General features: G+C 45.5%; 1 protein-coding gene across 1 annotated transcript in view; it reads right to left on the bottom strand.

The window, feature by feature from the left end:
- Positions 1-13,105, bottom strand: part of adam17b (ADAM metallopeptidase domain 17b) — a 15,775-nt gene extending 2,670 nt beyond the window's left edge. Inside the window, exons 1-15 of the mRNA XM_030128974.1 lie at positions 12,817-13,105; positions 9,115-9,247; positions 8,901-9,034; positions 7,902-7,990; positions 7,173-7,350; positions 6,602-6,735; positions 6,203-6,289; positions 5,864-5,974; positions 5,634-5,778; positions 5,226-5,317; positions 4,814-4,966; positions 4,532-4,731; positions 2,412-2,515; positions 2,047-2,181; positions 1,830-1,960 (exon numbers count right to left, since the gene is read on the bottom strand). Coding sequence (XP_029984834.1) covers positions 1,830-1,960; positions 2,047-2,181; positions 2,412-2,515; positions 4,532-4,731; positions 4,814-4,966; positions 5,226-5,317; positions 5,634-5,778; positions 5,864-5,974; positions 6,203-6,289; positions 6,602-6,735; positions 7,173-7,350; positions 7,902-7,990; positions 8,901-9,034; positions 9,115-9,247; positions 12,817-12,907 — 1,917 coding nt within the window. The 5' untranslated portion in view covers positions 12,908-13,105. The remainder of the gene's footprint in view (positions 1-1,829; positions 1,961-2,046; positions 2,182-2,411; positions 2,516-4,531; positions 4,732-4,813; positions 4,967-5,225; positions 5,318-5,633; positions 5,779-5,863; positions 5,975-6,202; positions 6,290-6,601; positions 6,736-7,172; positions 7,351-7,901; positions 7,991-8,900; positions 9,035-9,114; positions 9,248-12,816) is intronic.
- Between the last annotated feature and the right edge of the window lie 729 nt (positions 13,106-13,834).

Genomic DNA, 13,834 nt, shown 5'->3' with positions numbered 1-13,834 from the left:
ACGGAGACACAGACAGGAGACAGGAGACAGCACACAGGAGACAGCAGACAGGAGACAGCAGACAGGAGACAGGGGACAGCAGACAGGAGACAGGAGACAGCAGACAGGAGACAGGAGACAGCAGACAGGAGACAGGAGACAGCAGACAGCAGACAGGAGACAGGGGACAGCAGACAGGAGACAGGAGACAGCAGACAGGAGACAGGGGACAGCAGACAGGAGACAGGGGACAGCAGACAGGAGACAGCAGACAGGAGACAGGGGACAGCAGACAGGAGACAGGGGACAGGAGACAGCAGACAGGAGACAGGGGACAGACAGCAGACAGCAGACAGCAGACAGATACCAGGGAAGGAGGGACAGGAGGGAAGCAACAGGAGACAGCAAGACAGGAGACAGGAGACAGCAGACAGTAAGCCAGGACAGGAGACAGGGGGACAGGCGACAGCAGACAGGAGGACCAGGTGGGCAGGCGACAAGCCAGGGACGGAGACAAGAGACCCGCACCCAGGAGACATGAGACAGGAAGACAGCAGACAGGAGGACACCGGGGGAAGGCAGGACAGCAGATCAGGAGACAGCAGGACAGGAGACAGGGGGACAGCAGACAGGAGACAAGCAGACAGGGGAGACAGGGGACAGGGACAGGAGACAGACAGGAGAAGCAGACATGAGGGATAGCATACAGGAGACAGGGGACAGGCGACAGGAGACGGGGACAGGAGACAGCAGACAGGAGACAGGAGACAGCAGACAGGAGACAGGGGACAGCGGACAGGAGACAGACAGGAGACAGCAGACAGGAGACAGGGGACAGGCGACAGGAGACGGGGACAGGAGACAGCAGACAGGAGACAGGAGACGGGGACAGGAGACAGCAGACAGGAGACAGCAGACAGCACACAGGAGACAGGAGACAGCACACAGGAGACAGGGGACAGCGGACAGGAGACAGCAGACAGAAGACAGGAGACAGCGGACAGGGACAGCAGACAGGAGACAGGGGACAGCAGACAGGAGACAGGAGACAGCAGACAGGAGACAGGAGACAGGAGACAGGAGACAGCAGACAGGAGACAGGGGACAGCAGACAGGAGACAGGAGACAGCAGACAGGAGACAGGAGACAGCACACAGGAGACAGCAGACAGGAGACAGGGGACAGCAGACAGGAGACAGGGGACAGCAGACAGGAGACAGGAGACAGCAGACAGGAGACAGGAGACAGCGGACCAGAGACAGCAGACAGGAGGACAGGAGACGGACAGCAACAGGAGACAGCAGACAGGAGGACAGGGGACAGGAGACAGCAGACAGCAGACAGGAGACAGCGGACAGGGACAGGAGACAGCAGACAGGAGACAGGAGACAGCACACAGGAGACAGCAGACAGGAGACAGGGGACAGGAGACAGGAGACAGCAGACAGGAGACAGCACACAGGAGACAGCAGACAGGAGACAGGGGACAGCAGACAGGAGACAGGAGACAGCACACAGGAGACAGCAGACAGCAGACAGGAGACAGGAGACAGCAGACAGGAGACAGGGGACAGCAGACAGGAGACAGGAGACAGCAGACAGGAGACAGGGGACAGCAGACAGGAGACAGGAGACAGCAGACAGCGTCCATCAGAGACCACCTGATGTCAGGGCAAAGAGACCACAAACACTCCAAAAATGTCCACTGGACCTGGACCACCGTCCACTGGACTGGTGTCCCCTGGACCACAGTCCTCTGGGCCATAGTCCCCTAGACCATAGTCCCCTGGACCATCTTCCCCTGGACCATGGTCCTGTTCATGGTGGACTGTGTGGGGGCGTGTCCTCACCGCTCCGTCGCAGAAGCCCACAGTGCAGGGTTTTCCTTTGCGCAGGAACAGGAAGTGTCCGCTCTGGTCCTGGTAGGGGGCGCACACACCACCGCTGCTGCGACAGCAGACTTTACAGGAGGAGTGAGTCTCTGTGGGGACAGACAGACAGACAGACAGGATCAGGGTTCAGGTCCGGACCCGTTGGAGCCGATGGTTCGGTCCGTTGGGTTCGTACCGTTGCAGGCGCAGGGCTGCAGCTTTAACACCGCCTGACAGAACGGAACACAGACTCCGCCCACACACTCGCCGCTGTCCAGACACGCCGTCTTATTGTCTGCGTTCTGCGGCGGCGGACACTCACTGCTGTTACCTGGACAACAAGAACACCAGGACGGCATCAGAGCAGGTGACGTTCTGATGTTCCATACACAAGATCAGAGTTCTAAAGGTTTAAAGGTTCTAAAGGTTATTCCACAGAAATAAAAGTACTTCAGTATACACAGTAAAACACTAAAGACATCCCATCTGAGTCAGTCGAGTCTATCCAGTATATCTGATGGATAGATGGACCGCGGCGGTGACCTTTGACCCTGTACTGACCTGTGCAGTAGGAGTGTCCTTTACACGTGGCTTCGATGGGTTCCTGACAGACTTCACCTTTAGCCTCGAACTGACAGTTTTTACAGCAGGCGCTGTTTCTGTCACTGAACAAACACAGCGTTAGTACACAAAAACAAAAACACAGACAGCTAATATACATACAGCTAACAGAAGCACGGCTAACAGAAGTATGGTTAACTAATCTAATATGATCTAGTCCAGGGGTCGGCAACCCGCGGCTCCGGAGCCGCATGCAGCTCTTTCATCCTTCTGTTGCGGCTCTGCGTGGCTTGGGAAAATAAATTATAAGTGTCCGATTGAAGTGTATGTTATTTGTCTCAAAAACGTGTATCATGTCTCCTTATTAAGTCAAAGTTTTTAACTTCTTTCTTCAGACCTTGTGCAATTTCGGTGATCAGCATTCGCCTTCTTCAGAGACGTTTGACAGAACTTGACGTGGCAGCCGGCATGCGCGGAATGCCCTGCGACACCAAAACTGCACAATATCTGAACAAAGTATTTTATGTGTGTTTATTCGTTTGTTTAATTGTAGTTGTAAATTGTAAGATTATTGTGACCTCGAAATATTAAAATAAAATTATATATATATATATATATATATATATATGTGTGTGTGTGTGTGTGTGTATATATATATGTGTGTATATATATATATATATGTATATATATATATATATATATATATATATATATATATATATATATATATATATATATATATAGTATTATTTTTCGTCGCTCAAAATATGCGTCACACTCTCCGACAGCCGGTACAATAATTGGATAAAGGTTTTCTTTGAGTTCAAATGAAATTCTTCCCTGTATGTAAATGGGTCTGATATGTGTGAGCTTGCTGTCATATCTATAGGTTGATTCGTTGTTAATATGATGATTAAAAAACAAAAGACAAAAAACGAGGCAATAAAAGGATAGTAATAAAAGCACATATTCTCTTTCTTTTTTTTTTTTTGTCGGTGGACTTATCGGGGTTTCCTTTGGATTCGTGCCGATACAGGATTGACTTGCTTTTGCGTCTGCTGTGGATTCACGGACTTAAAATGACTTGAAAGACACTTGAAAGTGAACAAATGTTTGTTTTTCGTTAGAGTAGGACTTTTAATTTATTTTTAAAATATAAAGATTAAAAACAAGTAATTACATCTGTTGTAATATCATTTTCATTTAACATTACGCACGACATGCAGTAGGGACGAGATGCCACGGTACTTGGCACCGTGCTGTGGTACCTGGTACCGAGCCGTGTTACCGAGCTGAGCTGTGGTATCGGGCCATGGTCCCACGGCGCCATGGCATCTGGCACCGAGCTGTGGCACCGCAGTACCACGGCTCGGTGCCAGGTGCCATGGCACAACCAAGGTGCCGCGGCACCTCGGGGCCAACGCTAGGTGCCGTGGCACTGCAGTACTATGGCTCAGTGCCAGGTGCCGTGGTCCCAGGGCTCGGTGCCAGGTGCCGTTGCACCGCAGTGCCACTGCTCGGTGTCAGGTGCCATGGCACCGCGGTGCCACAACTAGGTGCTGCGGCATCACCGGCACCTCGGGCCAAGGCACCACCGCGGTACCATGGCACCTGGCACCGAGCCATGTTACGGCGGTGCAACGGCACCTAGCATTGGCCCTGAGGTGCGCCGCGACCACCAAGCCGAGGTACCGGTAAAATCGTTTATATAAGCTGCGTCGAAGTATAAACTGCAGTGTTTAAAGTGTGGGAAAAAAGTAGCGGCTTATAGTCCGGAATTTACGGTATATATAGGCTAACATCTTCATTTCAGATGTCAAAAAGTGTTTGCGGCTCCCAGTGTTGTCTTTTCCATGGAAACCGGGTCGAAATGGCTCTTTGAGTGTTAAAGGTTGCCGACCCCTGATCTAGTCTAATTTAGTCTAATCTGATCTAGTCTAGTCTAAGTGAACCTAGACCACGTCAGCCTCTGTAAACCTGGTCCAACCTGTGGGTTTAAATCTGTCAAACATAAACCAGACTGCGCTGTTTCACAGGTTTCAGACTGTCCCCCTTGTCCTCCATTAGACTTGGACACTGGCTGGTCCTCATATGGACGTCCTGGTGCCGGCGTGTCCTACCTGCACTGGGCTCCGCCCCTCAGGCGACAGTCATCGGTGCAGCAGCGGTCTGAGTGGATGTGTAGCAGACCCGGGTCACACTCCTCCCCTTGCTCCACCCGGGAGTTCCCGCATACGTTGACCGTCCTCTCCTTGAAGCAGGACGCCGCCTTCGCCCTCAGACGCTTCACGATGGAGCGTTTACTGCAGTTGGAGAACATCTGGAAACGGGAAACCAACAGGCGTCAGTTCAACGAAAAACCGCGACACAGCAGATCCACGGGTAGTGCCGCGTTTACGGACCTTGTTGTTGACGTGGTCTCCACTCACGGCAATCGGGTACATGACGTACTTCCCCCCCTGGTCCTCGCGGGGGGCGCAGTACGGGATGTTATCGGGGTCATGTTCCGCTCCAAAGTTGTGTCCAAGTTCATGGGTGGTCACCAGGTCGGCTTCCTGTCAGCACGGTCCGGTTAGAACAAGTCAAACATCTGCACAACACAGGGTTCTGCTCACAGGAGAACCAAGGTGGACCCAAACGGACAAGGATCCAAAGGGACTCAAGTCTGTGGACCCAAGGACCCAAGCGGACTCAAGTCTGTGGACCTGAGAATCCAGGTGTGTCTTTTCTAACAGTGGTCTTAGATACACAGTGCTATAGTTTTAGTCTTCAGTTCTAGTTTTAGTCTTCAGTTCAGACTGTGTTGGTGCTCACCTTGGTCAGGATGGTCTTGCCGTAGTTCTTGGTGCTGGTCAGGCCGGTGTTCAGGTAGATAGACTTGTGTTCGTTGGATGATGTCGGACATGCTGAAAACAGAACACATTGGAGACGTTTGAATTCAGTGTTCAGTAACTGTTGGAGGAAGTAGAACCTTCATTGGTTCTGTTCTGCAGTAGAACCTTCATTAGTTCTGTTCTGCAGTAGAACCTTCATTGGCTCTGTTCTGCAGTAGAACTTTCATTGGTTCTGTTCTGTTGTAGAACCTTCACTGGTTCTGTTCTGCAGTAGAACCTTCATTGGTTCTGTTCTGCAGTAAAAGGACATGGTTCTGCTGCATCTATGGCACTGTCAGCAGTTCACATCTTTTGGGAGGCGGTCCACCGTGGCATTGGGGGGCGGTACCTTTGGAGCAGAGTCCTCCGGGGATGTCCGGTTTGGACGGGGCCACGTAGGCCAGACCCAGGGTCCCTTCGTCGAAGTCCTGGTAGGTGAACAGGTGAGCCAGGCACACGTTGGATGCCTTCTCTGCAATGTCCATGCTGAACTGCTGCAGAGACACGAATGGGACACGTGTCGGTGGGGCGTCGGCCACGTTTCCACCTGTCAATCACCTGCGTCCGTCGGGTCTTTACCTCCAGCAGCTTCTTGACGTCCCAGATGTCCCGGCCGTCCACCGGACTGCCCTCCATGTTGAAGTGACTCTGTCCAGGTTCGACTGGAGTCGCACTCTTCTCTATGATGATCTGATGGAAAACACAGGAACTCAAACCAAAGAAGAATGAACACGTGAACAAAACCAAACAAACTGAGTAAAAGAAGAACAAAAACAGAAATGGAGTAAAAGAAGGAACAAAACAACAGTTTTAAGTGAAAAACCAGAATGAAACAGAAGGACAGGAGGATGAGGACATGACTGGAGTTCACTGGTCTGTTCTATTTGAGTTCTTCAATCCCATCATGCATCTGTTCACCTGCTGGATCTGGACTCCGTAACCCGTGAACTCATCGTCCCATGAAGTGTTTCTGTAAATGTCGTCCACGCGATCGATCAACTCGATCTGAAACGGAGACAAAGGTGACGATCAATAAAGAAACACTTCTGCTCCGATCATCATTCAGTCTGTGAACTGAATGGACCAAATAAACCCTGAACACACAAACATGGACATGTGGACCAATCTAAGTCTGTGGATCCAGAACCACGTCCTGATCCTGGTGGTTCTGTGGGTCAGTGATTCTGTGGGTCAGTGGTTCTGTTGGTTCTGTGGGTCAGTGATTCTGTGGGTCAGTGGTTCTGTTGGTTCTGTGGGTCAGTGGTTCTGTGGGTCAGTGGTTCTGTTGGTTCTGTGAGTCCAGCTGGGTGTGGGTACCAGGTAGTTGAGCGTGGTGCTTTCCTCGCTGCGGCCCATGTGTTTGAAGAAGCGGTGGTCTGCGACCAGCAGCAGAGGACAGGTGTTCTTCCTGTGATCGAACGTCTGACGCTTGGACCTGGAAGACGATGACTCTGAAACAGAAGAGTTTGAACTGCAAACACCATCTGATTATTGAGCAAGAACACAGACAGCTGATCTGATTAATAAGAACACAGACAGCTGATCTGAGTCTGGGATTTAAACAACAACACTACAACTCCCAGGGTGCATTTCAACACTACCTGTCAGATAAACATACAGTTCTGTGTTTAGCAATGAATTGAATCAAATAATGGGGCAAAAAAAATCAAGAATTGAGTAAAACAATGAACAAAACTCAACATAAATTGAATAAAATAAAAAATGAACAAAAACAGTGTATAATAATGAACAAAATTCAACAAAAATTGAATAAAATTTAAAAAAATGAATAAAACCTGTGTTAAATACTGAACCCAAACCCAACCAGGGTTCATTTCCCCTCTGTCCATCAGGTAAAGGTGCTGTTCTGTGGTTTTTTTGCCCTCACCTTCATCTTCCTCATCCTTCAGCTCCGCCCTGATGCTGTCCGGCAGCAGGAGTCTGGGGTCAGAGGTCACGTATCCGCAGACGGACGGCTGGTGCAGACGGCTGAGGTTCCTGATGTCATCGGAGCGGTAGACCAGCAGACGGCCATCGGGGGGCGCTGCAGTGAACCTCCACAGAGGCTGAGGACAGAGGAGGAGCTGGGGGGATCACTGTTTACACCCACACCAATACTCTGATCAATATTTGATCAGTATTATTGATCAAGAACCTGTGTCTGATATCTATTGATAATGGGATCCCTCAGGGCTCCATCTTAGACCCCTTTCATGTTTCTGTTTACAGTCATGTATGTTCAGATGGAGGCTGACAGATGGACCCGGATCACACTGACCCCCTTTACATTGGTCCTCTGATTAGTATTATTGATCAGAAACCTCTTATATTATTGATCATGGGATCCCTCAGGGCACCATCTTAGATCCCTTCATGTTTCTGTTTACGACTCAAACTAAACCAAACAGAAGTTGAATTAAAAACATTAAAAACTGAACAAAAGTGAGTAAAATCATGAACAAAACAAATGAAACTCAACGGGAGTTAAAGACCAGAACAGGACGTTGGATTCTACATCACATGGTACGAACCAGGGTTTATGGATTTTCCTGTTTCTGAGGTGCACTTAAACGTATCACAGCTGATGCATTTCGTAAACAGGGTCGTTCGCTTTTACCTCCACGTGGAACTCGGCCTCGTCCGTCACGATTCGGGCGGAGAACTCGTTATCGTCAATGTGCGCTTGGACGCGGGAATGTTCTTCACCTGAAACAAACGAAAGTTTTATAAAAAAAAAAAAAAAAGCCCGATTTCAACACTAAAATCTATAATGAACTCAAACTAAACCCTTAAATCAGGTCATTTAGTTTTTTCTTCATGAAGGAAAAGAATCAAACGTTGTACAATTGAATAAAAGTTAACGTCATTTCACTGTTTTTTTTTTCAGCTTCTAGAAATAAATGAACTCATGACACGAGAAAAAGGAAAAGAAAAAACTCCAACTGGTCCATTTCTAGAAACAAAAGTCATTTATGGATGAACATGAAGTCGACTAAACTGAAGACGAGAAGGAAAAAAACTAATAAAGACGTCAAAATAAACTCTGATCTGTGCAAAAACGATCAAATAATCAGAAAAACAACAAAGAAACAACCATGTTAATATTTTATATCAAAACCTGAACTTGAAGGAAAGTAACGAAAACGAATAATATACTAATAATAATACACTAATAATAAGACATTAATAATAATAAATAAACTAATAAGACATTAATAATAATAAACTAAAAATAATACATTAATAATAAATAAACTAATAATAAATTAATAATAATAATAATAAACTAATGATAAGACATTAATAATAATAAACTAAAATAATACATTAATAATAATAAATGAACTAATAATGAGACATTAATAATAATAATAAATAAACTAAAAATAATATATTAATAATAAATAAACTAATAATAAGCTATTAATAATAATAAATAAACTAATAAGACATTAATAATAATAAATAAACTAATAATAAGACCTTAATGATAATAAATAAACTATTTATGGATTAAACTTCATTCAACTGAACAGAATTCATGAAATTATTTATTATCATAAACTAAAATAGAATAAAACCGACTAAACCGACAGCGTCTAAACTCTGGACGAACCGATGACGTGTCCGGTAAAGTAGTTGTTCCTGTTGATGGCGAAGCTCCGCCCCCGTCCGTCCTCGCCGACCACCACGGCGCTGAAGTTGTCTGTGAACAGCTGGTCATTGGTCCTCAGGTAGAGCCGGAAGTGTCTGCACAGAGAACCAATCAGACGTCAGAGATCCGCCCAGGTGGGGCGGGAGCGGTCTGACCTGAGTGGGCGGGGCCTGACCTGCGGAGGGCGTGGAAGCTCAGCAGTTTCTCCACGTGGCTTTGAGTCTGGACGTCGCGGCGGCGGACAGAGTGCGTCTGCAGACTGGACACGGGCAGGACGTCGAAGTCGTCCAACATGGACCGCAGGGGCGCTGGAGAGAGGGGGGAGAGGCGGGGTTTAGCCAGGACGCTGACCAATCAGACACGTTACCATGGATACCACAAACACACAAACCAGGTCCTACACAGACCAGGGTCCTCATGTATAAAGACTTGCGTGGATTTCATACTGAAATCTGGCGTACGCTTAAATCCTGAAAAGTCCGTACGCACAAAAAAATCCAGATGTATAAAACTGTGCGTACGCCCGAATCCACATACATTTCCTTTATTCATCCCAATCAGCGTGGGTTTGAGCGCATATGTTGGAGTAACTGACTCCTCCCTCTCCACGAACATATTGAAATATGCAAATTAGTATACATGGGGTCTGCAGGTGGGATTCCCTCTGGGATTCCCTTCTCTGCATGATCACATGATGATGTAAAGGTGGATGCGAAGCGGAGGACGAAACAGGAGGAAGTAGAGAAGAGGACGAACTCAGACTGTTTGAGCAGAGACTCGCCGCTATTGTGACACTGTTCTCACAGGGCTGACTCGGATCATCCCCAAGATGAATATATATTTAGTATTTGTGTAACTCACACATGACTTCATTCTACAGGTCATCCAACAGTCTGATCACAGCCAAACTAGATAAAGGTTCATGTGTGATCATGTCAGGAAATCAAAGAGGAAATCACAGACTGACTCCTGTTTAATCACTTAAATTATTATTTTCCAACAGTGAGACAGCAGACGGTCAGACCCAGGATCATCCTCCTGTCACAGAGGCTTCTGTTGACTCCCCAGCATTAGCTGGTCCTCCGGTCCAACAGCTGCTGCTGATGCCCGTCCGACCGGCATGGGTCTGTACTGACCCGGGTCACAAGAGTCAATGAGCGACTGGACCGACCAATAAATGTTCTGACAGACATGAACACTGCAGTAAATGCATTTATCAACCAGTGAATTCTGGGTCCTTGTCTCCTTATATGGTTGTTGCTGAATGTCCTCCTGGGCAGGACTGGCTCTGATGGGTTCAGGGTTGGTTCTGGTTCTGGTGGTGGATGTGCTGTTGTGGCAGTAGGATGACGTGCCGGTGTGTTCATTGTTACCTCCAGGAGGTACTGTGATCACTTTGCTTTGTGTGTTTGCGTGTGTGCGTGTTTGTTTGTTTCTTTGCGTGTTTCTTTGTTAGCAAGATAACTCGAAAAGTTATGGACAGATTTTCATTAAATTTTCAGGAAATGTTGATACTGGTACAAGGAAGAAATGATTAAAAATTGGTGGTGATTGGGGAGGGGGCAGATGTGTCTTGGCAGAGGTCTGCGCTCTCCGAGTGCTTTTCTTGTTCATCTGTGTATCTCTGATGTGCACATCAATCGGAGGAATGACCTTTTTCACATTATTAACAGTTTCTCAGTGTCACCTCTAAGTGTCGCCAAAGGTTCCAAAGCACTAGAAACGTGCGTACGCCAGCTGTGGACTGGGCCTGAAGGAGCGTACATTTAAACGGTCATTTCAGTCTTTGTACATCTGAACGTGAGTGTGGAAAAGGGCGTACGCCAGGTTTTTGTGCGTAAGCATGCTTTATACACGAGGCCCCAGGTCCTACACAGACCAGGTCCTACATAGACCAGGTCCTACACAGACCAGGGGCTTCGTGTATAAAGCGTGCGTACGCACAAAAACCTGGCGTACACCCTTTTCCACGCTCACATTCAGATGTACAAAGAGTGAAATGACCGTGGAAATGTGCAGTCCTCCACGCCAACTCCATAGCTGGCGTACGCACGTTTCTAGTGTTTGGAACCTTTGGCGACACTTAGAGGTGACACTGAGAAACTGTTAATAATGTGAAAAAGGTCATTCCTCCAACTGATGTGCACATCGGAGATACACAGATGAACAATGAACACACAGACACGTCATCCTACTGTCAGAGCAGCACATCCACCAACAGAACCAGAACCAGAACCAATTAGACCCTGTATCCATCAGTGCCAATCCTGCCCGGATGGACATTCAGCAACAGCAAAGAGACAAGGACATAAAATTCATTGGTTGATAAATATAGTCTTCATGTCTGTGAGAACATTTATTAGTCCGTCCAGTCGCTCATTGACTCCGCCGATTGTCCTCACGATGTCCTAATGTGACTCGGGTCAGTACAGACCCATGCCAGTCTGACGGGCATCAGCAGTGGGCTGTGGTGGACCGGAGGACCGGCTAACACTGGGGAGTCAACAGAAGCCTCTGTGACAGGAGGATGGTACTGGGTCTGACCGTCTGCTGTCTCACTGTTGGAAATTAATAATTTGAGTGATTAAACATGAGTCAAAGTCTAGGATTTCCTCTTTGATATCCTGACATGATCACGCATGAACCTTTATCTAGTTTGTCTGTGATCAGACTGTGTATGACCCGTAGAATGAACTAATGTGTGACTGACACTAATACTAAATATATATTTATCCTTGGGGGTGATCCGCATCAGCCCTGTGAGAAAAGTGTCACAATATCGGCGACTCTTTCCTCAAACAGTCTCAGTTCGTCTCTTTTCTCCTTCCGCCTGTTTTGGCCTCCGCTTCGCGTCCACCTTGACGTCATCATCTGATCCTGCAGACAGGGGAATCCCAGAGGGAATCCCACCTGCAGACCCTGTTTATACTGATTTGCATATTTAAATGTGGGCGTGGAGAGGGAGGAGTCAGGTACTCCAACATATGCGCTCAATTCCAGCTGATTGGGATGAATAAAGGAAGTGTACTTGGATTCGGACGTACGCACAGTTTTATACATCTGGATTTTTTTTTTGTGCGTTCGGACTTTTCTGGATTTGGGCGTACGGCAGGTTTCAGTATGAAATCCACGCAAGTCTTTGTATATGAGGCCCCAGGTCCTCCACAGACCAGGTCCGACATAGACCAGATCCTCCATAGACCAGGTCCTACACAGACCAGTTACTGTTTAAATAAATCAAATACACCAGTTATTGACACTATTATTACATTATTATTCTGTAAATTTGATTTGATTTTGATTAGATAAAGCACTTTGTGACTCTGTCTGTGAAAAACGCTCTATAAATAAAATTTACTTACTTACTTTACTTACTTAAATTAGTATTATTTTATACTGTTATTTTATACTATATTCCAGGTTTCCATGGGTTCATTAAATTCTTTCGACAGTTTGTTGGCCTTCTTTGTTCAAAACAATTTGATATCTTTATTTTCTTCGTGTTTCTACTTTTTAATCAGATTCATTTATTCTTTAATCTATTGATCTTGTATTTGTTGAATCTTAAATGTAAACCCATGTCAGATTTAAGATCCAAAGTGAAAACACTGCCTCCTTATCTCATGCCGATGAAATTTAAACTGAGATTATTCCATAAATAAACTCTATATTAAACTGACATTATTCCATAAATAAACTCTATATTAAACTGAGATTATTCCATAAATAAACTCTTTTCTCATTTTCTTCATATTTCTTGGACTGTTTTTGACCCTAATGAGCCTCCATACACGGGTTCAACTTTAACTAACTCCTCTTTCGGCTCTTTTTCCTCCTTTAAACCTTCATTAAAGGCTTTAAAGTTAGTTTTACTCACCGTACTCCGGTGTTTCCACCGGGGGAGAAACGGCGGCTTCCGTTAAAACCGTGAAAAAAACCGTGAAAAAGGTGAAGTGCGCGAGCGTCATGTCGGACAGATGCGTTTAAATCCGAACCCAGAAGTGGACACTTTCAAAAACAGACTCAAAACATGTTTGAGGACAAAAACAAAAGAGTTTAGACCAGAAGGAATCTGTTTAGTTTAGAAAACCGACAAAGAAACGGCAACGTTTAAAACCAGGAAGACCGACAAGCAACCGACGTGAAGCGCGAGGACACTGGGACGCACGAACCGGAACACGGTTTTCAAAATAAGACTAAGAACTATAATAAATACTGTATAATAAACACTTTATAAAGACTTTAAAACAGAATTACTCTGTAATAAACACTGTACAAAGTATTTAGTGGATAAATACTGGGTAATATTTCCCATAAAATGTATTTGAGACATAATAATAAATACTTTATAAAGTATTTCATAGATAAATACTGGGAAAAATAAATACTGTATAAAGTATTTAATGGATAAATACTGGTTAATATACACCATAAAATGTATTTGATAGATTAAAATAAATACTGCATAAAGTATTTAATGGATAAATACTGGAAAATAAACACTGTGTATTGTACTTAATAGACAAAATCGGGATTAAAAACATAGTGCTTTAATGGATAAATACCCAATAACATACATCATAAAAAGTCTATAATAGATCACTAATACTGTGATAAATTCTTTAATATATAAAATTGTATAAAGTGTGAATCCACTGGTTCCTAATTCCATTTAACTTTAGCTCGGCAACTTTCACCAACTTCAACAGACCAGATGACTAAGATAATATGATAATACGTCCAAAAACAATAATTGTTGATTATAAAACAACAATTCAGTTTTTTTATTTTATTTTATTTATTTTAATTTTTTTTTAATTAAATGTTTTTAGCATAGCCACATTAGCCACTGTTAGCATGTTCTTTAATAAATTATCAAGGAAGTTAGTTTTGCA

The sequence above is a fragment of the Sphaeramia orbicularis genome, chromosome 24 (assembly GCF_902148855.1).
Source record: "Sphaeramia orbicularis chromosome 24, fSphaOr1.1, whole genome shotgun sequence".
Taxonomy (NCBI): domain Eukaryota; kingdom Metazoa; phylum Chordata; class Actinopteri; order Kurtiformes; family Apogonidae; genus Sphaeramia; species Sphaeramia orbicularis.
The sequence above is the reverse complement of the archived record's forward strand: the minus strand, read 5'-3'. Positions and strand labels throughout refer to the sequence as shown.